The 26,569-nt window shown below is 42.0% G+C and overlaps 2 protein-coding genes across 3 annotated transcripts in view; one reads left to right on the top strand and one right to left on the bottom strand.

The window, feature by feature from the left end:
* Nucleotides 1-15,517, top strand: part of pear1 (platelet endothelial aggregation receptor 1) — a 71,380-nt gene extending 55,863 nt beyond the window's left edge. The window contains exons 14-23 of the mRNA XM_087848510.1: nt 2,361-2,513; nt 2,587-2,718; nt 2,803-2,934; nt 3,467-3,589; nt 3,819-4,037; nt 6,513-6,622; nt 6,853-6,979; nt 8,609-8,671; nt 10,397-10,600; nt 13,417-15,517. Coding sequence (XP_087704636.1) covers nt 2,361-2,513; nt 2,587-2,718; nt 2,803-2,934; nt 3,467-3,589; nt 3,819-4,037; nt 6,513-6,622; nt 6,853-6,979; nt 8,609-8,671; nt 10,397-10,600; nt 13,417-13,556 — 1,403 coding nt within the window. The 3' untranslated portion in view covers nt 13,557-15,517. The remainder of the gene's footprint in view (nt 1-2,360; nt 2,514-2,586; nt 2,719-2,802; nt 2,935-3,466; nt 3,590-3,818; nt 4,038-6,512; nt 6,623-6,852; nt 6,980-8,608; nt 8,672-10,396; nt 10,601-13,416) is intronic.
* A 24-nt stretch (nt 15,518-15,541) lies between these two features.
* Nucleotides 15,542-26,569, bottom strand: part of LOC102775932 (lamin-A-like) — a 42,428-nt gene continuing 31,400 nt past the window's right edge. For both annotated transcript variants that reach the window (XM_087848511.1, XM_087848512.1), the window contains 8 exons: nt 24,498-24,623; nt 24,157-24,377; nt 21,931-22,246; nt 21,573-21,680; nt 20,817-20,936; nt 20,664-20,726; nt 19,286-19,450; nt 15,542-17,983 (listed from right to left, as the gene is read on the bottom strand). In XM_087848511.1, coding sequence (XP_087704637.1) covers nt 17,948-17,983; nt 19,286-19,450; nt 20,664-20,726; nt 20,817-20,936; nt 21,573-21,680; nt 21,931-22,246; nt 24,157-24,377; nt 24,498-24,623 — 1,155 coding nt within the window. In that variant the 3' untranslated portion in view covers nt 15,542-17,947. The remainder of the gene's footprint in view (nt 17,984-19,285; nt 19,451-20,663; nt 20,727-20,816; nt 20,937-21,572; nt 21,681-21,930; nt 22,247-24,156; nt 24,378-24,497; nt 24,624-26,569) is intronic.

Below are 26,569 nucleotides of genomic sequence, written 5' to 3'. Positions count from 1 at the left end.
CGCTTACCTTCAGGGTCATACGTCACATGAAAACCAAAATAGTTCCAAACGCCAGATCTGAATGAGGGTGGGGGAGGTTCAATTTGCCATGTTGCAACAAGCTTAGCTTCTGTCTCGCTAGCTTGCCCTGCGCTCAGTGAATCTGCGTTCGACTACTCCGCCTAGGCTGCACTGTCGAGCGCAGATCCACTGAGCGCTCAAAACAGACAGCACGGTCAGAAGGAAAGTTGATAAAATAAATTAAAAATGTTGTATTGTTCGATACATATGCGTACCGAACCGAAAGCACTGTATCGAACGGTTCAATATCTATACGAGTATTGTTGCACCCCTAGTAAGCAGTGTCAGAGCCAATCAGATTTGTACAATTAATCAAGTTTCTTACTATCAGATATCATACTAGTTACTAATCTCTGTCTCTCTTATCCTGTCTTCCTTCTCTCACCCCAACCAATCACAGCAGATGGCCCCGCCCCTCCCTGAGCCTGGTTCTGCTGGAGGTTTCTTCCTGTTAAAAGGGAGTTTTTCCTTCCCACTGTCGCCAAAGTGCTGCTCATAGGGGGTCATATGATTGTTGGGTTTTCACTGTATTGTAGGGTCTACATTACAATGTAAAGCACCTTGAGGTGACTGTTGTTGTGATTTGGTGCTGTATAAATGAAGCCAAATTGAACTGAATTACTAAACGCTAATTCCTTCCTCCTTGTTTTTCATATATGACAATTTAAAAAGGGAAGGCGGTGATCTTAAACATTTTTTGTCTTACTCAGCTGTCCAGATTAAGTTTTTTCAATCTGAAATTCATTTTTCTGATTGTTGCGACACCACCTGACTCGACCGTACGCCTGTGAGGTCTCAGTGATGATCAGAAACTAAACTGTTTGAAAACAGAGCGTTTCATTTGTGAATAAGTTTTTCTCCTGTGTTTTAACAAATATGGGACAAAAACTAAACCTTCTAACATGCATGAAATATTTCTTACATTTGTTCCAAGAAAGTCATTTTGTTTGCTCTGTCTAAGAGATACAATCTGGGTTATGTTTATGACCTCACAGGGTTAAAGTCATACATATTGCACTTTTATTGACCTCCAACAATTCTTCTTTTGACTCGATGAGACTAATATTTTGGGGGTTTAGAGAGGACTCTGTTAACCTAACACATGTGTGTTAAAACGTCTTGATGCATGCTCAATTATCCAGGAAAATAAATCTCCAAAAGTTGATTCTGTTCATCTGGACGTAGCGTTTTCTGGGAGAAACGTTTCGTCACTCATCCAAGTGACTTCTTCAGTCCTGAAGAAGTCACTTGGATGAGTGACGAAACATGTCAACGTTCACCTTCACTAGCACGAAACACACATGTGTTAGTCTCCAAAAGTTGATTCTGTTCATCTGGATGTAGCGTTTTCTGGGAGAAACGTTTCGTCACTCATCCAAGTCACTCATCCAAGTGACTTCTTCAGTCCTGAAGAAGTCACTTCACTCATCCAAGTCACTCATCCAAGTGACTTCTTCAGTCCTGAAGAAGTCACTTCACTCATCCAAGTGACTTCTTCAGGACTGAAGAAGTCACTTCACTCATCCAAGTCACTCATCCAAGTGACTTCTTCAGGACTGAAGAAGTCACTTCACTCATCCAAGTCACTCATCCAAGTGACTTCTTCAGGACTGAAGAAGTCACTTCGTCACTCATCCAAGTGACTTCTTCAGGACTGAAGAAGTCACTTCACTCATCCAAGTCACTCATCCAAGTGACTTCTTCAGGACTGAAGAAGTCACTTGGATGAGTGACGAAACGTTTCTCCCAGAAAACGCTACGTCCAGATGAACAGAATCAACTTTTGGAGACTAACACATGTGTGTTTCGTGCTAGTGAAGGTGAACGTTGACATGCTGATGTTAGTGTTTCACTCTTACGTCCATACCCCAGTGCAGCCTCGTAAACGGCTGCTAGACTGGCCCAGTATAAAGCACTTTTTTCTGGTTTTGCACCTCCCATCCATGCAAATAAAACAGGCTCTTTGTGTTTAGGGGAAAACGTGTTAGTTACAGTTGTGAAAAATATTTTTGGCGAGAACACAACATTTCTGAAACTGTTAACCACTAAAAACCCCTCATGTTCCCATTTCTCTCTGTTCCTGCTTATCCTTTCAACTACATTTTTATACAGTTATAACCATGTTTTTATGTATTTAGATCAGTAAGTGATTTAAACGTGGGATAGTGAAAGGCATTCTGCTCTTTACTTTAGCAGATGTAAAACTGTAGGTCCTTTATTAAACTAAATGATGTGATTAGAGTCAATAAAAGTTGTAATTTCCTGCTTCGTTTATGTGCTCACTGCTTCATTTCCTTTAGGTCCCCGCTGCAGTGAGCCGTGTTCAGAGGGCCTGTGGGGGCGCCACTGTAACCAGACCTGCTTCAAGCATTGTCCAAACAGCGACACGTGTTTGAGGGAAACTGGAGCGTGCGTGTGCCGCCCAGGCTACTGGGGAGTCACCTGCCAAAACAGTGAGCGTTGTATCTGATGATTTACGACTTAACTGTATGCATCGTCTAATATCAGCCCTACTGTTTCCCTCAGAGTGCAGAACGGGTGCGTACGGTGACCAGTGCAGTATGACGTGTCAGTCCTGCGGCCAATCATACCGCTGCCATCATGTGACAGGAGAGTGTGACTGTCTACCTGGATACACTGGGCCAAACTGTGACCAAGGTGGGCTTTCTCACTAATCAGCCGCTGATCTGTCATTTACAAGTGAGCGCAGGACATTTAGCAGGTTATTTTCTGTGGTTACAGTTTGTCCAGCCGGCTACTTTGGAAAACAGTGCTCTGAAGTGTGTCTTCCCTGTGCCAACAACTCCACGTGCAACCACCGGAACGGTCACTGTGAATGTTTACCGGGCTGGACCGCTATCGACTGCTCCAAACGTGAGTGCCACAGGATTTCACGCAGAGATGAGAGCGTGGACAGTACGGTGCTTTTGATTCGTTTAGAGTATCTACAGGGTTAGAAGTTGAAGTGGTAATCTGCAGCAGCCAGGGCCTTGTTTTTATCCATAGACCCACTCTAATCATTGCAAGCAGCCAATGTGAGGCGTTGATCTGAGCATCTTGCTTTTCTTTAGAGCTGCAAGTGACCATATTTAAACTACCAGCTGTTGCCAGTTAGCTTAGTCAGCAAGCAGCAATCATAAACTGTCCAGATGCATCACAGAGAAACAAACACCTGCTAATTAGTGCTCGACTAACAAAATACTAGAATTTTCACCAGAACAACTGAAACAAAACAGATATTTGCATTAAAAAGCAGCACAAACACAGGAAACTCAGCTCAGTGACTCAGATTAGAGATGACAGAATAATAGGAGCAATCAAGTGAGTCGTGTAAAACTTCAACAGATATCTCACACAGATGCTGCTGAAGAGGAAATAAGTCATAGACATGTACTTTGTTTTCCAGCGTGTGATCCGGGACGTTTCGGCCAGCTCTGTGCTCAGACCTGTTCCTGTCCAGCCAACCTCCTCTGTGACAGATTTACTGGAGACTGTGTGTGTGAAAACAGAGGCGACGACTGCAAGCAAGGTGCGCACCTCATGTTAGCAGAAGTTTGGGAGTTATAACACTGACACTTACAGTACCTCACAATATAAAGCTCCTTGAGGCGACTGTTGTTGTGATTTAGTGCTATATGAATAAAACTGAATTGAACATGTAACCTGTAATGTGCTGTGGTTCATAATAATAATGAATTCATCATGAAAGCTGCTCTGCTTGTTGTACTTGAGCTCTCCTTCCACCCTCTGCTCGTCAGACTCCTTTCAGCAGACGGGGAGCGTCATGAGTCGTCTTAATCCTGGAGAGAGGGAGTCGTGGGGGGCCATCGCCGGCATCGTTGTGCTTGTCATTCTGGTGGTCCTGCTGCTGGCTCTGCTGCTGCTCTACCGCCGCAGGCAGAAGGAAAAGCAGAACAACACTCCGACTGTCTCCTTCTCCACCAGCCGCACCGTCAACTCTGAATATGCCGTTCCAGGTACAGTCTGGAGATGCTTCTGCGTGCGTAACATAAAACACACAGATTCAAGTAAAATCTGACACATCCAGTCAGACTGGTCAGAGTTTGAAACATCAGGATCTCAACACAGGATTCATCTCCTGTGGATATAAGGTTGAATCACAGCAATGTGGTAGTGTGTAGCACCACGCAGTTTCCAGTAAGGTTTGGTAAGTGCAGACGGGGGGACGAGAACATCGCTGTGGGAACAATCACCCAGTATTTTCCTGTCGTGCTGGAGCGTGCACAGGCAGCTGCACCTGAAAATCCAGTCACCTTAGAAACTGCTTTCATCTTTACTTTCATACGTTTGCTCTTCTTTTTCCAGCACGGCTAATAACACACTTTAAAACAGGAGAAGTAATGTATTTGTTCATGTTCTTGGAGACAAGTAACTTTTTTTTTGCAGTAAAGCTAACGTGTTTCAGTGAGAGGAATGTTTTGTGTCTGCAGCACGTATGTTGTTGATCCTGTCCAGCTGGAACGCGTCACCCCGGCACGCAACAAACCGCCTTTAAAATCAAATGGAGTCATTGTACTTGAACCAACAGCAGGGTCTTTTTCTAAATCTTACCCTGTGCAAAATCTAACAGTAGTTTTTAATGTCTCGTGAGGGACCAGCACTATGGTTCTAGTGGTTTCCACCAACATGAGTCACATCACTGCCAATCACTCCGCCCTCAAACGTGTGGATTTTTCACTCTTTTGGAAAATATTATATATTTTGCGTACATAAACATAAATTAGTAGATAGGAGAGTCGTCATTGTGGATATAAATTTGACTCTTTGATTAATGTGTTGATGTGACGGCTGATTTTGTTCCCTGCTGGAGGTTTAAACTGACACTAAAACACTTTTTAAGCCTTAAAAATATAAAACAGGATGTCAGAAATCAACATAACTATATTTAAAAAAAAAAAATGTTTTCTTTTGGTACAACAGCTGATGACCGAATGTGATTTAAGTGGACTTGAAGGCCACCTGAATAACCCATATGGAAAAGATATATATAAATCTTATAAAGTTTGTATCTGTCTTGTGTGAAACTTGTATGAAAAGCATACAAGAGTGAAAACAGATATAAGATCCCTTGAAAAATTATATAATGAAACTTGTATGTTTTGGATACTTACTAAAACAATATATGAAAGTAATGAGAAAGTGGCCACTTTCATGAGTAAATCATATATGTTTTTACTATTTCTTTTCCATATGAGAAGGTTTATTATGAAAATAAATCACTGAACAAATTTTTCATGTTAGAATTGGAAGAAGGTCAGATATGTTTCAAATTTCCATTTAATTCAGCCATATTTGATTGTTTTAATTCAATTCAATTCAATTTTATTTATATAGCACCAAATCACAACAAAAGTCGCCTCAAGGCGCTTCATAGATACAGAGAAAAACCCAACAATCATATGATCCCCTATGAGCAGCACTTTGGCGACAGTGGGAAGGAAAAACTCCCTTTTAACAGGAAGAAACCTCCGGAAGAACCAGGCTCAGGGAGGGGCGGGGCCATCTGCTGTGATTGGTTGGGGTGAGAGAAGGAAGACAGGATAAAGACATGCTGTGGAAGAGAGACAGAGGTTAATAACAGATATGATTCAATACAGAGAGGTCTGTTAACACATAGTGAGTGAGAAAGGTGACTGGAAAGGAAAAACTCAATGCATCATGGGAATCCCCGGCAGCCTACATCTATTGCAGCATAACTAAGGGAGGATTCAGGGTCACCTGGTCCAGCCCTAACTATATGCTTTAGCAAAAAGGAAAGTTTGAAGCCTAATCTTAAAAGTAGAGATAGTGTCTGTCTCCTGAATCCAAACTGGAAGCTGGTTCCACAGAAGAGGGGCCTGAAAACTGAAGGCTCTCCCTCCCATTCTACTTTTAAATACTCTAGGAACAACAAGTAGGCCTGCAGAGTGGGAGCGAAGTGCTCTAATAGGGTAATATGGTACTACAAGGTCATTAAGATAAGATGGGGCCTGATTATTTAAGACCTTGTGTTTTTTACAAACTGGTGCAGTAAACTAGATAGATATCATGCTCAGTGTCAGCCATTTATTAACTGCAGTAATTGAAGTCATCTTATACATAAGGGATAAATTAAATCTTGCAACAAGTGGGACTGTGGCAGATTTTGTGGTGTTGTTGAGGATTCTTATTGAATCCCTGTAATTGCTTCATTAAAACAGTTTAAAGAAATATTTGTTTTAAACTGAGTCACTGCTGACTGCTAACATGCCTTTGCAGAAGAAGATTCAGCCGGTCAGCGATCGACGCTGGATCTTGAGTATTTTTGGAGAACTGTGATGTTGATGTTGTTTGTATGCACAGTGCGGTTTCATGTCTATCTCACTCTGTGTGATTGTGGAATGCATTTTATTGACCTTGAGGTAATTTAATAGCAGCAGACGTGATGCCATGTGTTTGTTTTCGTCCTGCAGATGTTCCTCACAGTTACCACCACTACTACTCCAACCCCAGCTACCACACACTGAGCCAGAACAGGCCGCCGCTGCCACACCTCCCCAACAACCACGACCGCACCATCAAGGTGAATGTCGTCTCTGATATCTAAGGAGAAAGCTTCATGCCTCATTGCAACTGAAGGGCAGCATTGGGAGGAATATGTCATTTGGACAGCCAGCAACAGCTGGCTGTGTATTCAGGGGGTTGTGAAATCATATGATACCAAAACGTGTAGACGCAGTAGGTCATCGGTCCTCGGCGCTTCGTTTGGCTTTTGTACATTTGCGACGGTTTATCGTTTTTCCTGCCTTACAGAACACCAACAACCAGCTGTTCTGCAGCGTGAAGAACGCAGAGAGGGAGAGGCGAGGTCTGTTTGGAGTCGAGACCAACGCCACGCTGCCTGCAGACTGGAAACACCACGAGCCTCGCAAAGACTCAGGTCCGTCTAGGTGACTCTGCACTGCGTGATTCACATAAGATCATTTAGAGGGCACACCTGCAGCTGGAGACGAGAATAAAATGAGCACATTAACATTTACAAGCTTATAAAAGCGAGAAACTGGTTTCCGACCTTCTGACCACAGCGGCATTAAAGTAATCAGTAAAACCTGCAACTGCTGGCTGGCGGTGAGGGGTGGGTGTGTGTGGGGGGGATAAATTAGACATTACTGTCATCACATTATCTTTGCCTGTCTCATAGTAATATAACAGAGTGATCCAATTGTAGTCAATAATTAAACAGTTATGTCACTTAAGTTAAATGCGTTCTTTAATTATGGTCATAACAGGTGGACAGAAAACGTCTTGTGTAACATTAATCAGAGTTCAAACGTCTTTATTTTCACTGAACAGCAAGTATGAAGCTGAGGTGCAAAGATCTCATACGCGTCCTTTCTTAGAAGGGTTTGTGCAGACTTCTGGTGATATTTAAAGTTAATATTATATTATTATGACTAAGTGGTGACCTCTGGCAAAGTGGGAAAGCAAAGAACTGCTGTTCTGATGATTAAACTGTGCAGCAAGCCTCTAGTGGGCTTGCTGCACAGTTTTGCAGGTGGACAGCAAAAGTTTGTTTGCAGTATAAAGTTCTGAATTTTGTATTTTTGTTTGAAATTTCCGTAAAACATTTACAATTAAATATTTATATATGAAGGGGGGTGCTATGTCACGCTTTTCTCATTTTCTCTCATGTCCTGATGTTAGATGACTACAAACATGATCCAAGTTTTAAATTATCAGGTAAATGTAAAATAATCCCTGCGAGCCAAAAGCTTTTTTAAAGTCTGACATTTTCTTGTAATTTTGTGCTGAGCTAACATCAGCTCAGTGTGGACTTGTTTACAGACACCAAAGGCACATGAGTAGAGAAGCTTACAGGCACCAGGGTTCTGGTTGCAGGAGAGAGGAGGGGCAGCCAATCAGAAGACAGTGGGGTTTTTAGGGAGGGGAGGCCTTTAAAGCGACAGGAGCTAAAACAGCTTGTTGACAGACCTGGAAAATTATTGTTTGAACAGTGAAAAGTATTTTATTGGTATCTGAAAATGAAAAATTGGAATATAAATGAGAAGAATAAGTCCCTATTTATTTTTGATCCAAACACATCTGCTGTAGTTCCTCGTTGGTAATGAAAGAGTTCAAACATAGCAGTGGCTGAACTGTCAGGGATCAAAGTGTCTCAGTGACATTTAACCCCTTTTTTAGGGTCTTGATCAGAGTTGTGCAAAAGTTTCGATTTCAAACATTTCTTAGGCTCTTTTCAGTAACTGCGCCAGCATAGCTGCTTATGCAGGTGATGGCTGAGAGCCTCAGGCCAGGAAGAAGCTTAAGTAGTTCCTGCTTATAATCTCCAGCAAAGTTTATCGACCATCACATTTCCTAGTCAGCGGGGCACGCTCGATGTGAGACTATAAAAATAATAAGGACTTCGTAAAAGGTGAGAGTTGCATTGCCAGCACCTATCACTCACCTGGGATTGATTTTTACAGGTTTCCACAGCAGTTTCTCTGCTTTTGATTAGCTCGCTATAAAGCTAAATGAAGACGTCTGATTTGTCTTTTATTGTTAACAGGAGCTTTTGGCATCGATCGGAGCTACAGCTACAGCGCCAGCCTCGGAAAATATTACAACAAAGGTAGTTTATCACCTCGTTTTCTCGCTTTTCTTACTTACTGCTGAAGTCTGAGGTTAGCTGTGGAAAAGCTGTCCAAAGTAAGCTTTATTTATACAGTCTATGGATGACAGTGCTCTCCACCGTCACACCTTTATCTATCAGATGGCTTTTCGTGAATTTGTGAAAACTGTGGGACTTTTCTTCTAACACCCGTGTAATTTTTTAACAGCAAGCTTTGAGTGAATTAGATGTCCATGTAATTTGGTTTCAAAGCCCCCCTCTGGGTGAACTCTATGTACTTGTGGAAAAATGTAGCGTTCGATCTCTCGCCGCCATGTGATCGCATTTTTTTCTAGTGCTTGTGACATGTTGAATGTTTGTTTTCCACATTTTTAATTTTAATTTTTATTTGATCTTATTCCTGTTTCTATGTTTTATCACTTCTATTGCTTAAATGTTTTTTTTATTATATTTTATTATATATTATATATTTTATTTATTATATATTATATTTTTTTTATTTATTAGTTTCTATTATTTTCTGATAGTCTGGGTGGAATTGGTCCCAGGCCTTCTGTCATGATTTGCACGCTCAGTCAGATTTTATCTTCTTCATTGTTTATTTTCTTTGCATTTATTAAATTATTTGAAACTCATACATTTTACATTATCTGCAGGTTGTTGTTTTTTTTACTTCCACCTCAGCTCACGCTTGACCTCGAACGCCACGTCGAATCAAGTGTGCTGTACAAATAAAGTTTGCCTTGCTTGTTTACTGTTGACATTCCCATCATCCTCAGCTGGACTGTTTGTTTAGTCCCATTTAGCAAATGTTAAAATGCACGTTAAACAAAGACGGTAAGCTCGTGACATGCTCGGCCGTGGGCTGTGTGTAGCGGTGCCGAGAGCTCCTCGTAGCGCAAACACATTTAAGCAGACTGAGAAAACATTTTGACTGGTCTGAAAACACAGACGCGGCAGACGGCCGAGACGTGCTTGTTGCAAAATTCAGTGACTCATGAGGCGAGTGATCAAACAAAGAAACCATCAGACAAACCGTAAGCTTACATTTTTTTTATTGTCCCCTGGAAACATTTCTGTTGTAATTGCTCTTTTTTCAGTGTCTCTGTGTTTGCGGCTCTTTAAATGCTGCACCTCTGCTGTCGCTGGGGAACATTTTTTTCTCATCTTGCAGTTTGTTGCTAACACGGCGTCGTTCCATCAAGAGACGAAGAAGTCTGAAGCTGCTTTTTGGATTATTTAAATATCATTATTGAATGTTGCTCATGGAAAAAAACACATTTGGTCTCAACAGGCTCACTTACTTTAGGCAGATCTGTTAAACCTACAATTTCATCAGCGTACAATTAAACTAAAGCTGATTCCTTATTGCTGTAAAAGATCATCAGGACTTTATAAAGAAAGCTGTCGTCGTCCTCTACTGTCATGATTTGTCTCCTGAGCTCAGAGGAATTCTCAGGCTTGTAAAACTGCTAGAAATTTCAATTTCCATGTCAGCACTCGACAGTTACTGGAAGTCCTTTGTGCTGCCTACAAATTTACGTCAACAGTCATTAACTTGCAGCTGTACAGCAATTTGCAGAGCTGCATACTGATGAAAATCTCACTTTTCATGCAGCGAATGCTTCATCTAGCAGGCTTAGGCTTTAACCCTCAATCATGCTCCATTCTCGCTCCACGTGGACTTCATATGCAGTTTAATCTCTCAACATTTGTTTCCTGCAGAGCTGAAGGATTCGGCGGCCGTGAGCAGCAGCTCTCTGAACAGCGAGAATCCGTACGCCACCATCAAAGACCTGCCCGGGCTGCCCCTGCCCTTCTGCCCCCCAGAGAGCAGCTACATGGAGATGAAGTCGGCCGTGCCCAGGGAGCGCGCGTACACCGAGATCACGCCCCCGCCGCCGTTCCACACGGCCACCTTACGCAGAGGTAAGCAACACTTCTGACCTCCTGCGAGTCCAAGGAGTGTTTTACACTTCACCACAACCTTCTTAGTTATTATTACGGTTAAACGTCCAATATTTCCATCATACAAACATCAGTGGGTCTGTTTGTGTTTTTGAATGAACCAGTCTTTTTGGATCCAGCTAATTTTAATAATAACTATGAGTTTTTAAAATTAGGAATTGTAAAGTAATCGTAAGGTGGGAACTAACTGTGATTTACACTATAGGGACAGAAATACTGGACCACATTACACCTACAGCAGCTGAAGCCTGTGCCATGCAGCTCCTGGTACAGTCTTTGTGCTGATGTTACTGCCAGAGGAGACGTGGGACCCTGCAGAGCGTTAGCACTTGCTGATCCCTCCTTAATGTTATGAATTTTTCTCTGTAGAACAATCCATTCTTTTGACTGCATGATTTTAAACAAGCGCGGCAACAGGACAAAAACAGCTGAATTCAAAGATTAAGAGGTGTGGCCCAATATTGTAGTCAGTGTTGGGAAGGTTACTTTTAAAATGTATTCCACTACAGATTACAGATTACATGCCCCAAAATGTATTCTGTAACGTATTCCGTTACGTTACTCAATGAGAGTAACGTATTCTGAATACTTTGGATTACTTAATATATTATCATGCTGTTTACAACTACATGAATGTACTATTGCTGTGATTTATTACTGTTACTGAAGGTCCGCGGCTCCGAACCGTAGTAAAGGGACCTCTGGCTAATACGGTGGGTTCTGTGTCGGGCTCGTAGCCGAAAACTAGCTTTACTTTGTTGTCTGGGTCACTTTGCTAGCAGAGACAGAGAGAGGCGTTGAAAGGCTGCTCCAACGGAACTTATTGTTTCAGAGGAAAACACGAACACGGTGTACAGTCGAGTCTTAATAGCTTACTTACAACTGGGCTCGTCAGGCTCTCTTCTTGGCTGCAGTGGTTATTATTATATTTACATGCTTCCAGCTCCCGTTTTTGCTCGATGACAGCTCGTACTTTTCCTTTTTCTCCCTCCCTCGCTCACAGACACATAACGTGTATGGCAGTCCATTCTCCCTGCAGCACGGACTACACTGCCCATGATGCTACATTCTTTAGAGCTATACCTGTAGCATTCTGCCTGTTAGCTTAGCACAACAACAACAGGCGCTCTCTCACCCAGGAAACACGCAGAGAGAGAGCGGCACCCTGTAACCATGGCAACCGTAACGCTGCCGCCTGGAACAACAGAACGTAGCTGTCAAACAAAACCCAAACAGTCCTGACCCGCCACAATATGAAACAGGGAAGTACCGCCGTGTAATCCATTAATTTCAACAAAGTAACTGTATTCTAAATACCACCTTTTTAAACGGTAACTGTAACGGAATACAGTTACTCATATTTTGTATTTTAAATACGTAACGGCGGTACATGTATTCCGTTACTCCCCAACACTGATTGTAGTTGATTTTACACAATTCTTTGGATTAACTTGAGTTTGAGTTGGAACAACAGTGCTACCCACTGCACCATGGTTCCACCCGCTTTGGGAGAAAAAACAAAATAGCAACTCTTTTAAGGTCCTTATCAGTCAAACCTTAAAACAGGTCTGTGGCCTGTTAGACAGCTGGGCTGGCCAGACTTCCTCAGGTCATGGACTGATGAATCAACATCTGTTTGCCACAAATAAAAGACTAAAGGAAGAGGAAGGGCAGGGGAGAGGAGAGGGGAAAACAGGAAGCCGAAGGATCCTAGCTTTTATTGTATTGTGGACACTAGTAATGCATCAATATGCAGTCAGAGGAATGAAGTGTAGGTCTGCGGGATCAAATCCTTACATTCATCCACATATTGGATTGAGTCCAGTCTTTTTTTCTTGGACAAATCACTGCAATTTGCATCCACTCTACCTGAAACAGAAGACTGTGGCTGTAATGACAGAGCCAGCTTTGTGCCCGTCTGCACAAACTGTTGTTTAAATCACTGATTCTCTTCTCTGTATGACTGCAACATTTGTAGCTGGTTTTTAACATCCAGACAAGACTTGAAATGAAGAAAAGCAAAGTGCAAACACATCCAGTCTAGCCTAATTTAACTCAAATTGATGTTGAAAATTAAGCTTGGAAAAACTTTTAGCGTCAGCACATTTTGCAGCTAAATACAAACGATTGTAGATGAGATGGATTCTGAGCAGCGACTTCTTCTGCAGTATATTCTACAATAAGTATGCATGTCGTAATAAACAAAATTACCTTTAATGTCTTTAAATACTCTGGCATGGATCCAGAACACAATGACTAAGAAAATGAGTCATTTAGAGAAAATACACACTTCGTGTAATAAAGGGTTTATAAACATAAAAGGAGCAGTAAAGAGTAAAGACGGGGAGGTGTTTCCACTTCATGGCATGACATTGACGTGATTATGCGACACTGCTGTTTGTTACTGATGTTTTTAGTTTATTTGCTAATATCCTGGTTCAGGGCGCCCACATCTGAGAGCGAGACTCTTATTAAACGATTTATAGATGATGTTATTTAAATGTAAACGGAGGGTGAATGCACGCTTTTCCAGCCTGGAGTGTGTGGGCTTTTAAAAAGCTTTATTTAGGAGCGAGTTCAACAAGTTGAATTAAACACTGAGCGCAGAGTGAGCTCAGACTGTAACGCCAAACCAACTCATCCAGTCAAGTCCAAAGCAGCAGGACTGAATGCACAGATGGGTTTTTATTTAAAAAATAGAGTCAGCATGTTTTCCAGCACTAAAATAAAAAATGGCAGCCTGTTTGGTCCTCACAGCGAGTTCTTTTTCCCCTCAGAGTGTCAGAGCTCCCACGGCCACGCTCCTCATGAGGACCCACAGAGCCACTATGACCTCCCGGTGAACAGCCACATCCCGGGACACTACGACCTGCCACCGGTGCGCCGCCCCCCCTCGCCCAGGAGAAGCCCTCAGTGACAGCGTCAGAGCAGCAGAGCAAATCATTCCCTTCTGCTCGCTCCGGGGTTGATGAAGAAACGGCTAATTTTATCTCTGAAAATCAGAGCTGCAGACCACCAACAGAGCAGGGGCGAGGAGTCCGTCCTGCCAGACGAACCTTTGTTTACAGTGGATGCTTTGCTTTCAACTAAACACCGCCCCCTTGTGTGCGCAGAGCGGTACTGGCGTCTCCGTCACAGACCTGTCATCCAGACTGAGGAGCCAGCAGGCTGTGTGGTGACGCCTGCGGGGCTTCAGCTGCTTTTAACTCCCGAGGGCAAAACCCACCAGAGGATTTGATGGCTACAAGCAGCGACTTGGGAATGTTTGTGTGTTTGAACTCTTGTAAACATGCTGAAATATTTGTTTTCCACACCCTTTGCGTGCTGCTGATGCATTTTTAACGGGTCTCTTTTATCAGAGCTCGATTTTTCCTCCGCTCGTCTCCTTTTCAGGGTTTTTATTTCGAGTTGAATTTCAGTGCATTACTTTTTTTTTTTTTTTTTTAAAAAGGCAGCTTCAGCTGAAAAAAGATGTCTTATGACAAACCATATTTTATAAACAGAAAAAATACCAAAGATTTTTCTTTTTTAACACCTGGAAGCCAAAGTGAGCAGCATTTTACAAAAGTTCATGTAGTGTTTTTTCAACAAATAAATGCCATTTAAGGACTGAAGTGTGTTTCTTTAAAGAAATGTGGCTTATTGCTGCTGTCTGAAGAAAACTGTAAATATAGAAATGAATATATTGTCAGCCTCTCAGTATTGTTGAAGCGCAGCTCTTCTGTTCAAATAAATATGCTGTTATGGGTCTCATAGGACACCTTATGAACTTCTTGTGTATATATTAATAGATGTTAAAGGTCAGTGTGAGTTTGGGCACAGATATTATGATAAAGCCATCAGTGCAGTGCCTCTTTTTGTCACAATTAAAGGGCCATTTCACCCAAAACACAAAGATTTTATTATGTTTCCATTTGTTTTTTTAGACCTGGTGCCTGTGTTACCCATAATGCAATCTGTCTGAATGGATCGCCTTTTGAAGGATAGCCAACAGATACTCAGGCCAGGTCTTCTGCTGCTCATTTTTTACACATGCAAAGACAAAGATAATTAAAAAAAACTAAATGTGTTGCTGGCTGACAGATTTATGAGGCTGCATTTTGGGGAATTAGTTCGTTGACTGTTTATTGTAATTGAAGCAAAGCTTGCTCAAACATGATTGGTCAATACAACTTCAAGAGGACTAGAAATGGAAACCTCAACATGCTGGGCACCAGAGCTCATCGTCTGTAGAGTACAGTCATATTTAGGTTATGGACGTTACCCTACTATGAGTGGGTTGTGCATAGTGATTGATGACTTGACGGCTGCCTTTGAAGTGAATCCAAAATTTTAAGGACAAAACATTAAGCATTGGGAAGGTTGGGTTACTGAAGATTGTGGGCCAGACAGAAGGCCTGAGCTCCATCGTCTCCATCGCTGGACAAAACTGTGGCTCCACAGCGTCACGCGGCCTCCTCTGCTGCAGTTTACAGAGTATTTGTCCAAATATGCAACAGCTCACACCCAGTCTTAAGACGTCTCCCTTCACCCTGACCGCACCACCAACAGGTTTCAGTGGAACTACTTTTTGTCAAGTTAGTCCCTATATAAAATCATTTATGATGAGAGTGGAAATGTAATTTGATTGGCTAAAATTAGTGGGGAGCAGACTGTAGTCCTGATTGTGTTGTGGTTCCGAAATACTGAAATTGGTGTATTAATGTAAAAATATTGACCTGTGAAGTTCATTTTCCCGTCAAGTTGTTAACAGAAGCCAAACAGAATGTACGTCGTGCTTTTAGTGCTACAATATTGTGCAGTCATTTATTTTTGAATGTAATCCTGGGAACATGTGTTTGTATGATGTAAATAAAAACTGCACTTTTCATGGACTCGACATTTTTCAATAACAAGGAAATAATCACAACCGTCACTCATTGGAAAAAATACTTTTTACTCAGCATCGCTTTAGAAAATAAAATTGCATCAAAGTGTGGTTTTAATGATTTCATGATCTCAAACAAATCTCATTTCAAGAACCTTTAACATTAACGGCTTTGGGTGATATCTTTAAATCTCAAGCACTTCAAAGGCTTCATGAGATCTCCACCAAGACTCGAGGTTTACAAAGACCTCACAGCGTGTTTGTGCATCTGTGGTTGTAGTGAGTCCTTGTTACTCTGCTTCTTAATTACACCCCTGACGTTTCAATGACCTGATCGGAAGCACTACAGTTATCATTTCTCATCACTTTACATGTAGACATTTGACAACTACAAGATTTCTGTTAACACACATTTATACTGTAGACGTCATTTCTCTGATTGTCAGCGACTTCGTGAGACACTCTGAGCATCAAACTACCTAAAATTCAAACCATAGTTCGGTTTACATATTTGTTTTTCTCCTGCCTGTAGCTTTTCTGTGCATCTAGCCCAGTTGTGAAGAGATATCAGACTTCTCTTCAATATGTTGAAATTAAAAGTGGCCAAAAAACATTTGAAAATTCAGCATCAATGTTTCCAAAAATCATGACCGGGTCATCCTACTGAGCAGTTTGATACAGGAAGTTCTTTCTTTGCACGACACTACATCTGGTTTCATCACTCTGCAGGATAAACACTGACGAGCAGCTCATGTCAGCTAGCTACACGCTACTTTCGGTTGGTGGATGAAGTTAGAAAGAAAGTCGTTCCTACAAGAAACTGTTCATAAAAGGTCTGGAGATTTTTTGGAGTAACAAGGTCATGATTTCTGGTTTGTTCAAATGCATTTTCCAGTACTCGGAGCACCACAACATGAGTTGCGTTATATTAACGAGAAGGTGGACATCTCTGCAGCCGTCTGCAAACCTGGAAACACCAAGACAGCATTAAAGGGCAGAGGACACAAGTTTCATTTTAGGGTGAACTGTCCTTTTGTGGCCGAAAAATTAAAAAAAAAAATTAAACTTTGCAGAAATTGCTTCTTTTTTTTTTTTTAAGTATAAAAAGAAAAAACCCACACAAAAACAATACCACGACAGCTATCAAGTATCTTCCACAAATGCTTTGATATGCTTTCCACTGGAGTATAAATGAGTTAAGCTGCCAGACTAGACTACAAATCTACCTGCTGTGCATAACTGGCAAAAAGCAGCGCGTGAAGCCAAAGCTACAAAGTCACACAAACCCCTCAATCTGACCGAGGTCCCAAAATCAGATCCAGGGATTTGCAAAGTCGGTAAAGCTTAGAGGAAAGAAAGAAAATCAAAGCCCTTATGACCAGCTTTTAGGAGCAAACGGATCGGAGGACAGCTGACGGTCACAAGACTCCCGTATGAAGCATGTGAGCAGGAAAAACAAACTGCAGATGTTGCCTCTGAAGGCACATCTGTATTTCTAATCGGTTAAACAGTCATGTCCAAAATCTACTGCAAATAGAAACAGAGCCTATTAATATATACTCTCTATATATGGCACCCAATCTATCAAAAAACAGTCTGCTGACATCCCCCCAGGTACAAAATAAACCTCTCCCATCGTGATTAAACGCACTTAACCAGAAACATTACCCAATAATTCCCTTATTTCTTTAAACATTCCAAAAACATAATGAATACATTCGTTGGGGAGCGAGCCGTGTACATATATTCATCTCAAATACTCATTTTCTCTGTGTGCACCACAGCTGCCCGACAGCATCACATAGAAAACATATCATCACCCCGTTTGTTTAAGGCTAAGGTGAAAAAAAACAAACAAAAAAACCCTGAGCTTACATCGCTTTGGCTTTCTCTGGAGACTTTTCCTACGATATTTTATCCATAAATATAGCACAACACTGCTCCAAAAAATGTTTTTAGTTGTAAACATTGGCTTTAAATAAAGAATTGATCTGTTTGATGGGAAACAAACATGATTAACAAACTCCAGAGGAGCCATCCTCCTCTCGCCTGTACGCCTGATAGGGTCCACTAGCTGTGCGTGTTGAGTGTTGACAGCCTGGCCATTAAATGTGAAACCCCGTCTCGGATCGAAGCACAAGCCCTGGTCACTGGAGCTGTGTGTGTGTGCGTGTGTGTGTGCAAGCAGAGCGGAGAACAGCACGAGCAAACAGCAAACATGCAGTAAAATAAGCTGAATATACAAACTTGAAAGCTATATGTGAAAATCCTTCGCCCTCTGCCAAAAAACCTCAAAGCAAATCTAACCCGCAGAATAATCTGAATACAAAATAAGACACAATCGTATAAAAAAATAAAGACAAACATCCCGACGGTAGAAAAATCATTCTCCCCTGTGGGCTGCAGGAGGTGCTGGGTTCAGGTGAGGTGCTGTCTGCTTTTTACATGACGGAGCAGTTCTCCGGCTTCATGCGGCCCTGAGGAGGAGACGACAGCAATGTTTGATTTTTGTTTATTTGTGTAATTCGACACCAAATGCTTCATTTGCGGTCCTGATGCTTAGAATACAGATTAATAAAGGCGACGTTTTATCGTTAGTGAGTCTTTACGAGGCGTTAAAATGGGAGCTGTGGGGAAAACGAGCGCCGTGTTTCTGGACTGAAATTGTGCAGCTGAACTTTAGAAATGTCCTTTTTTTAAAAGCCACGTGTCTCAGTTTAAGTCCGATTTCGGTTTCGTCTCTTGCTACATTATCTTCTGAAGCTTTTGGTAAATTGGGGGAAACAACTGTTAAAAGTGAAATGAAAGAAGCCGTTTGTTCAGCCCTGAAGTGGTGGAGGACTTGTGTTCATCATTCAGCAGGGGTGGGCATTTCCAGGCCTCGAGGGCCGGTGTCCTGCAGGTTTTAGATCTCACCCTGTGTCAACACACCTGAATCAAATGATTAGTTCATTATCAGGCCTCTGGAGAACTTCAAGGCATGTTGAGGAGGTCATTTAGCCTTTAAATCAGCTGTGTTGGATCAAGGACACATCTAAAACCTGCAGGACACCGGCCCTCGAGGCCTGGAGTTGCCCACCCCTGATCTAGAGTAACAGAGAGATTGATGCATGTTCAAAGTCTTCATAAGCTCACTCTGCTCCACCACCAACACCACCTCCTACCTGCATCTAGGATTCTGCTGCTCTGAGCACCATCATGAGCAAATCCACACATATCCTGTTGTTTCTCATCACTTCAGTGTTTGCTGTTTCTGTGATCATCATTTATGTTTTTGCACCTAATAATAATTCCACGTCTGCAAAGTTAAAAGTAACAGTTTTTTTGCTCATGTTTGATGTTTGGGAATCTATCAAAATGCAGCGCAAACCAAAACCTTTCTGCGACTCTAAACTGCACTTTGTATCATAAAACAGTTCTCAGGAAATACAGAGAGGGAGTATTTGCGATCTTGGATCCCATTTAAACTCCAATTTTGTTGATTAGTAATTAAATTAACTGCAGATGCCACACGCCAAAAGTCTGTTTCAGATGCTTAAACGTCTTACAGTACAGCACTCCAAAACATGTGGAACATCTGGGCATTATTGTGCAACAGGAAACTCTAAATTTATAGATGAATAAGCAAAAAAACCCACACATGTTGTCCGTTTTCTGTGCACAGTCGCCGCCAACAATTTTAATCACTAATAGAACCAAATATTATACGCTTTGATCCTAAAACACAGTTATTAATGATGCTGTATAATTACTGCAGGGATGTTTTGACTGTGGAGTACCTGTCTGGGCTCATTGGTGCCCATGAAGTAGGAATGTCCTGGGAGGCCTTCAGCTAGACTGCCGCAACCACCGCCGCGCTCCTTCGGCTGCCCGCAGGAGTCGCACATCACCTTGCGGCTGCGCAGGTTGTACTCGTTGTCTGCGCCGCTTGTGCTGTGAGCTCCCTGCAGAGGGCGCCACACATCAGTTACTCAACTGCTGCTTGACTGCTTAGTGGTCAGGTTACTATAGACTGTATATAAAAGATGGGCAGAGTGTTCAGGTCTGAAAAGTGAAGCTTAACCCTTTAAGACCTACCATAGAACCAAGTCTGCCAGAGCTTATATTATATTTTTACATGCTGTGGAGCCATTTTTGGGAGCATTTCAAGTTGCTATACATCAATACAACCATTACAGCCTAAATTTTAATAATATGTCTGCATTAAGTGCATAGTAATTACATAAATTGCAAAAAAGTGCAATAAACTACAAAAAAATTTAAAATCATTTTTGCTTTTTAACATATATTTCTAGTTAGAGAAATTTAAGAGGCTTATCCCTCAAAACTGTAAATACAAAAAAGTTGCACAAAATAGTTTCCCACCACAGGAAATTTATTTTGAGTGTCTTCATAGTTTTATTTTTGAAATGCACCAATTTTTATATACTGCAGGAAAAACGAAAATAAATATTATAATGCAAATTTGCAAAAAAAGCAGCATATGCATCAAAATAAACTATTTCCAGCAGTGCAATATGAGTCCTAAGCATCCCAGAAACGACACAGAAAGTCATAAAGTCAAAGATAACTTTTAAAAACACCAGTATAGGCTCATAAAGCCTTGATGGTAAAAAACTACATTTCCGCGAAAATGACGTCACTTCCGGTTTCGGGCAGGTCATGGCGGACATGCGATAGTTCACGCTGATGGACGTAGGAAGTGTTACAAACAGCTGATCGGATCAGCAAAGCGTGTTTCTGGAATATTATGTTTTTGTTGCTGCAAGTGCTTTTTATGCAGTTTTTGCAAAACTATATGTGGAAGGAAACTGTGACCGAGGACAAGCTGATGGCATAAGATGTAAGTACAACTCCTCCGGTTTCATATGCAAAAAAAATTATTGCGCTAGCTTACGTGGTTGCAGAGCTACCGGGATTTAAAAATAGTTATGCAAAACAGAGCGTGCCCGCTCCGACCGGTTTTAAAGGGTTAAGCCTTAAACCTGCATCCGGTCAGCAGGGGGCGCCGCCTCTGGTCGCAACAGGACGTCGGATTGTTTTGAGTCTTATTTTATGATCTCGTATTGTTTAATACATCATTTTTAAAATTAATACAGAATAAAAGAAGGTGGGGTCAAAGGCGTGGCAGCTTTGAGTAACACAGGAGGAATTTACCATGTCATCATCTTCATCATCGTCACGGAACAGGGTGCGGGTCACTTTCCTCATGGCCATTTCCTGATGGCAAATCAAATAAACTCAAGTCAGACACAGCAGTTAAAAAGAAGAAGGAAGAAACTTTACAATACAAAGTGAGTGAAGTCAGACCTCTCCGTTAGCACTGATGAGGGAGGTCTGCAGCAGGTCGCCAGTACCCCAAGAGTTCTGGCTCTTCCACACCAGGTCAGTGGGTGGGTTGTGGGTTCCACCACCAGATGCAGCCCAGACCTGGAAAAGTCAAACAGTGAAGGACTGAAAAAGGAAGCAAAGGGAATATCTGCGAGCTATTTTGTGCTTTTTGAGGTGATCATCTCAGTCAAATTTCTACTTGTCTTGATTTTTCTTTGAAACATTTACACTTGCTGAAAACTGGAATACAACTTTATTGTTATGGGGCTTTTATTGATTGTGTTTGCAACAACGACTGCTGGTTGTTTGTAACCATGATGGATTCCCATTCTGCTCATTTTCAGCTCCATATTTTTATTCTTCAAGTCCGCCAGAGAAGCTTTCGACGATTTCCAGCTTAACACGTATTAAATCTCATATTCAGCTTTTTGGTGCAGACCTTCATTTCATGCATGCACCAGTTTGTCCTTATATCACTTTGTTTTTACTTCATTTACACACAACTGGTCTCTCTAAACTGCTAAAATGTTTGTGAAGGATTAAACAGAAATTCTTGTGTTGACATTCAGCGTTTCCCATCTTTCATTTACAACATTTTGAGCCACTGGCAGGAAACAAAACATGACTAAAACAAAAATGGCACCTTCGAAGCATCGCGGCATCATTAGTGTCCAAACATATTCACAGAGTCGCTAAAAAGAGGCAAAGAAAGGAAGAAGGCTTGGTGTAACTTACAGTCACAGTCCCGCCGGCCTTCAGAGTGAACTTGTGGGGAAACTTGTAGATGATTGGGGTTGAATTCCCAACCTGTCTCTTCACTTGCCAATTGGCCAGTGATTGGTCCTGCATAAGAGAAAGTTGGAGAATTAGGCCGAGTCACAAATAATCCACTAAAGACACTGGAAATATTTCTTATAGCAGAGGTGAGGAACTCCAGGCCTTGAGGACCGTTTGTCCTGCAGGTTTTAGATGTGTCCTTGATCCAACACATTTGATTCAGGTGTGTTGACCCAGGGCGAGATCTAAAACCTCGAGGCCTGGAGTTCCCCCCCCATTTCGGTGTGCTTGTATAGTAATGCACAATCTCAGCTACCTCATCAGCCTTGTTGCTGAGACGGATGTATCTCCCCTCCAGATCAACCTCGTCCACCGTGATGCGTCCACTGGCCGAGGCTTGCTGACTGATGCGAGTCTTGGTCACAGTGTTTCCTGTCACGCTGGAGGTCTCGCTGTCATTGTCGTGGAGGCGGCGCTTCTTTGAGACGCTCATCCCAGAGGAGTTGCGGCTGCTGGAGGCAGCGGCAGTGGCGGTGGAGGAGTGGTGCACCCGGGTGGTCTGAGAGTGGCCTGAGGCAGAGGTCCGCGACACCGTGACTTTAGTGGGTGGAGGACTGGGTGACAGACGCAGCCTGGGGAAAGATGGTGGGAGAGGATACATACGAGGTGAGGGCGTGTGCAAATGCACCTGCTGGTTAAGTGCCAGGATTACATCCTTACTGCTCTGGTTCTCCATCAAACTTCATCAGGTTAAAGACGGTCAACAGCCTCGTGTCATAATCGCCGTATAATTATATCTCTCACTGATTCTGCACCTTGTTTATGATAGTAACAGACTGTGGTACCAACGCCAACAACACCCTGAACTCATATGCTCCCATATCGTCCTTTTTACCTTATATGTCGTATACTATAAGAAATAAAACTCAAAACCATGAAATTATCAGAAAACTGTTTCCTGAGGTCACGGATAAAGTGAGCAGCAGGGTCATTTTCTCAAAAACCTCATAATCACACATGCTGCCCCCTGCTGGCCATCAGAAATAATACAGTTTTTCTGCACGTTATTAATAGGTTTAGTTTTTTATTTCATATTTAGAAAAACTTTGTTTATGGTGCAAGCTCTTCACATTACTGTTTAAACACTGGCTACACCAACATGTTTAAAAGAAGAACATTTTAACAACAAGGGCGATGATAGCAAGCGTAACAGAGAGGACGAGGATAAAGAGTTATTATATAGAGCACTGGCTGCCACTGCTGCATGCATGTTTGTGTGGACGTGTGATACAAACGGCTGCAATGAAACAGATTTATTACAGGATGAAATGTGGCTCTAAATTGTTTGTTAGCAGCTCTCCACAAGAGACTCATGTCAAGACCTTCAGGTCAGCCCTTCATGAGGAGCCGATGAGCTGTATTGGCTGGATAGCAGTAGGTTACCTACAGCGACATAAAAGCCACATTAATTTTGATTTGTAATAAGAAGAAAAAAAAAAAAAACGGGCCCAAATCACATTTGAAGAATATCCGAGTTCTCTTCATGAAAAACTTTCATGAAAAATCTGAGTCAAATAAGAAAATGAACAATATATAAACTTTGTGACTGTAAATATACTTCGGTCAGTCACGTTTCGTTGCTGGCTGCATGCCATTAACTTTCTCGTTACCTCAGTTATGTTTTGTCCTGTCTGTCGTCTCTTTGTCCCTTTCTCCTCTTGTGTTTTCTTCGTATCCCCAACAGATGGCCGCCCTCCCTGAGCCCGTTTCTGCTGGAGCTTTCTTCCCTTTGAAAGGAAGCTTTTTCCCCCTTCCCACTGTTGCCAAGTGTGCCCTGTGATACGAGTGGCAACCTGTCCAAGGTGGGTGTGGATAAGTACTCGGATTCCTGCGTGTCCCTGAAACTCAGCTGTTGTTGGTAGTTAATTAAAGCCAGTTTGGCGTTTTTCTTGGTTTTTGTTTACTTTTGTTTACATCACGTCACGATGCACCTCACAATAGTTACACGCCTGTACTGAATGCACTGATAAACACACTTCATATTTATAATAATATATTTGTTTCCTCTGCACAATCAGCCAACAGTCCCGCTGGGTGATGAAGTGAGGCTCACTGTTGGCATTTCAGCTCGTGGTGAAACCATTTTTTATGGCTCTGACGAGGTGTTTGAGGGCATGGTTTTAAAATAGAAATAGTACTTTCCTCAAAGTTAGGACTCTATTTACACCCTCGTTACGCTAAAAAAGAGAAAAAGGAAAAAAGACAAACAGCCTCGAAGCAAAAGCACCAAAAACAAAATGAAGCCAAGCCTGGTCCACAGGTGTCCACCTGCAGGATGGCAGTGACTCTAATTGGTTATTTATTGCACTGCTCGGAGCACAGAAGTCCTCGCCGAGGTTATGGAGCACCGGGTTCAGTTTCCACTCGTTATCCCCACAAACCAATTTTTCACTGACTTGTTAGCGCTCCCTCTTTTCCCGTAACAACTTCTGGCCTTGTGGGCATCTACGCGGGTGTAGAGCTGTTTTACAAACAACCTCACCTCTCCTCCTCTCCCTCCAGCAGCTTCCTGTAAGCATGGATCTCCATGTCCAGGGCCAGTTTGATGTCCAGCAGCTCCTGGTACTCATCCAGCTGCTGCTGCATCCGGGCTCGGATCTCAGTGATATCGCGATCTTTGTCCTCCAGCCGTCGCCTCATCAGGTCGCGCTCGCGTGTCAGAGCCTCCTCGAGCTCCCGCGTCTTGGCCTCACTTGCCGACAGCTGATTCGGAGAGAAGACACACAAACGCCGCCTGGTTACATTTTCACCACTGCTTTGTCTTGGATCTGAGAAATCCACCTGATGGTTAACAATCCACTGACACGCTGCGAGTGGAAGTACCTGTTTCTGCAGCTTGCTCAGCTGGCCTGACAGGCTCTCCATTCGGATCCGGGTCTGCTGCAGCTCTTCATGGGCAGCTCCCACCAAGTTGCTGTTCCTGTCAGCTGACTGACGGGCATTTTCCAACTGTCGGGCAGAGAGAAGAGGCAGTCAGCGCCCAGCAGGGCTCAACTACAGCAGAAAAAGTCTGACCTTCTTAATAAAGCTCAAATGAACAAACCCAAATAAAGTTATGTCAAAGTAATGGGATGAAGGAGCATTACTTATAAAAAAACTAAACGACAAGGCCTGCCATAACCACGGCCACAGTAAAAGGACAGTTCACCCTTTGGTCTGTAAGCTTTAAATCCATCGGGGTTCTTTTTGAACGAGTTTGGTCAGTTTTGGAGATATCAGCTGTTACAATGTTGCAATGTCGACCTTTCCATCTAATGAAACTGAGCAACACTCACCTCGTGGGGCTGAAAAGGTAAAAAGAATGAAGTATAATAAAATGTAACAACCAGAAAAATGTGTCTCTTTCCTTCTATCTACCGACATCGACAGTTAAAAGCTCGCCAGCAGAGCCGCCTGATCTGTGCAGGAAGCAAACTGAGCATCTGAAATAAATCCTCCTACCTCGTGTCACACCTGGAGTTTCTCAGTGTTGCACCAAAGTAACTGTTACTGACCACATGGATGTTATTTTCATATCGACAGGTGTTTCCTACAAACAGGTTTTCTTTCAACTTACTGTTAAGATCAATTTCTGCGACTGCAGAGCCCTCAGTTATCTCAGTGTGTGTGTGTGTGTGTGTGTGTGTGTGTGTGTGTGTGTGTGTAGGTGTGTGTGTGTGTGTGTGTGTGTGTGTGTGTGTGTGTGTGTGTGTGTGTGTGTGTGTGTGTTACAGAAATTTGTAAAGGTAAAGTTTAAAGTTGCAAATTATGTTGAAAATTGAAACATTAAAATGATTAAAATGTGATTTTTTTCAATATCACTAATAACAGAAAAGTACAATATATATCCATTAAATAAATTTAATTTTTATTTATTTATTTTTTTTAGTCCTAAGCATCTTACTGTTTTGTTCTTGGATGTCAAAGTTCATACAGGTGGGAATGTAATGTCCTGTTTTTATCTTCGTTCACAGAATCAGCAAAATCTTCTTCTACCATTTTCTAAGAAACAAACATGATGTTTCATAGTAACAAAACCACCGAGATCTAAATCCTACAATGTGTTGCAAACGTCTCCGACACATTTCTCAGATGTTTTATTTAGTTGCTGATCAGCATGAGGATACTCCACCTCTGCCCGTGTACAGGCCACGATGTCCAATCCAATTTTATTTATAAAGCACTTTAAAATACCCAGCACAGCAACAAAGTGCTGTACAGAAAATAAGTTAAAGCAATAGAATAACAGAAAACAGCAAAATAAATAAATAAAACACATAAAACATAAAATTAAAACAGCCCTATATTAAAACAAAAACAAGATAAAACAGCATCGAATCACCTAAAAACAACTAAAATAAAAAATAAAAAACCAACATCTCACGTGGTGTCAAAGGTCAGGGTAAAGAGGTGGGTTTTCAAGAGTGACTTAAAAACAGGTAAAGAAGTGGCCTGTCTAATCTCTAAAGGAAGCTCGTTCCACAGTTTTGGAGCTGCTACAGCAAAAGCACGATCTCCTCTAAGATCTCCTCTAAGTTTACGCCCAGTCCTGGGTATCTTCAGGATACCCTGAAGATGTGTCGTTTCTTTTAGTGTGAAAAGAAAGAAATTGTACAGTTTGGCCATAAATGTTTACATCCTGTCATAATTTTACAAGCATGAGCATCTCATCACAGGTAGATACACCCTCCCTTCTCCACAGTGATGCGAGTGGCGGGTAAAAAAACAACAAAAACAAAAAAAACCAGGTTGGACCATGACAACACAGAAAAAAAATTATGTTTCATTTTGGCTTCGCTTTTAATGAATATACTTGTACACAAAAATGAAGCATTTTGTACACTAAGATGGTGACAAATGAATTCTTTGAATTATATGAAGTGAAAATGATGTCATACTTTGACTCTAGGTGGTGA

The sequence above is a fragment of the Neolamprologus brichardi genome, chromosome 11, assembly GCF_056152115.1.
Source record: "Neolamprologus brichardi isolate AB-2024 chromosome 11, ASM5615211v1, whole genome shotgun sequence".
Classification (NCBI taxonomy): domain Eukaryota; kingdom Metazoa; phylum Chordata; class Actinopteri; order Cichliformes; family Cichlidae; genus Neolamprologus; species Neolamprologus brichardi.
This window is presented reverse-complemented; position numbering and strand designations above follow the sequence as displayed.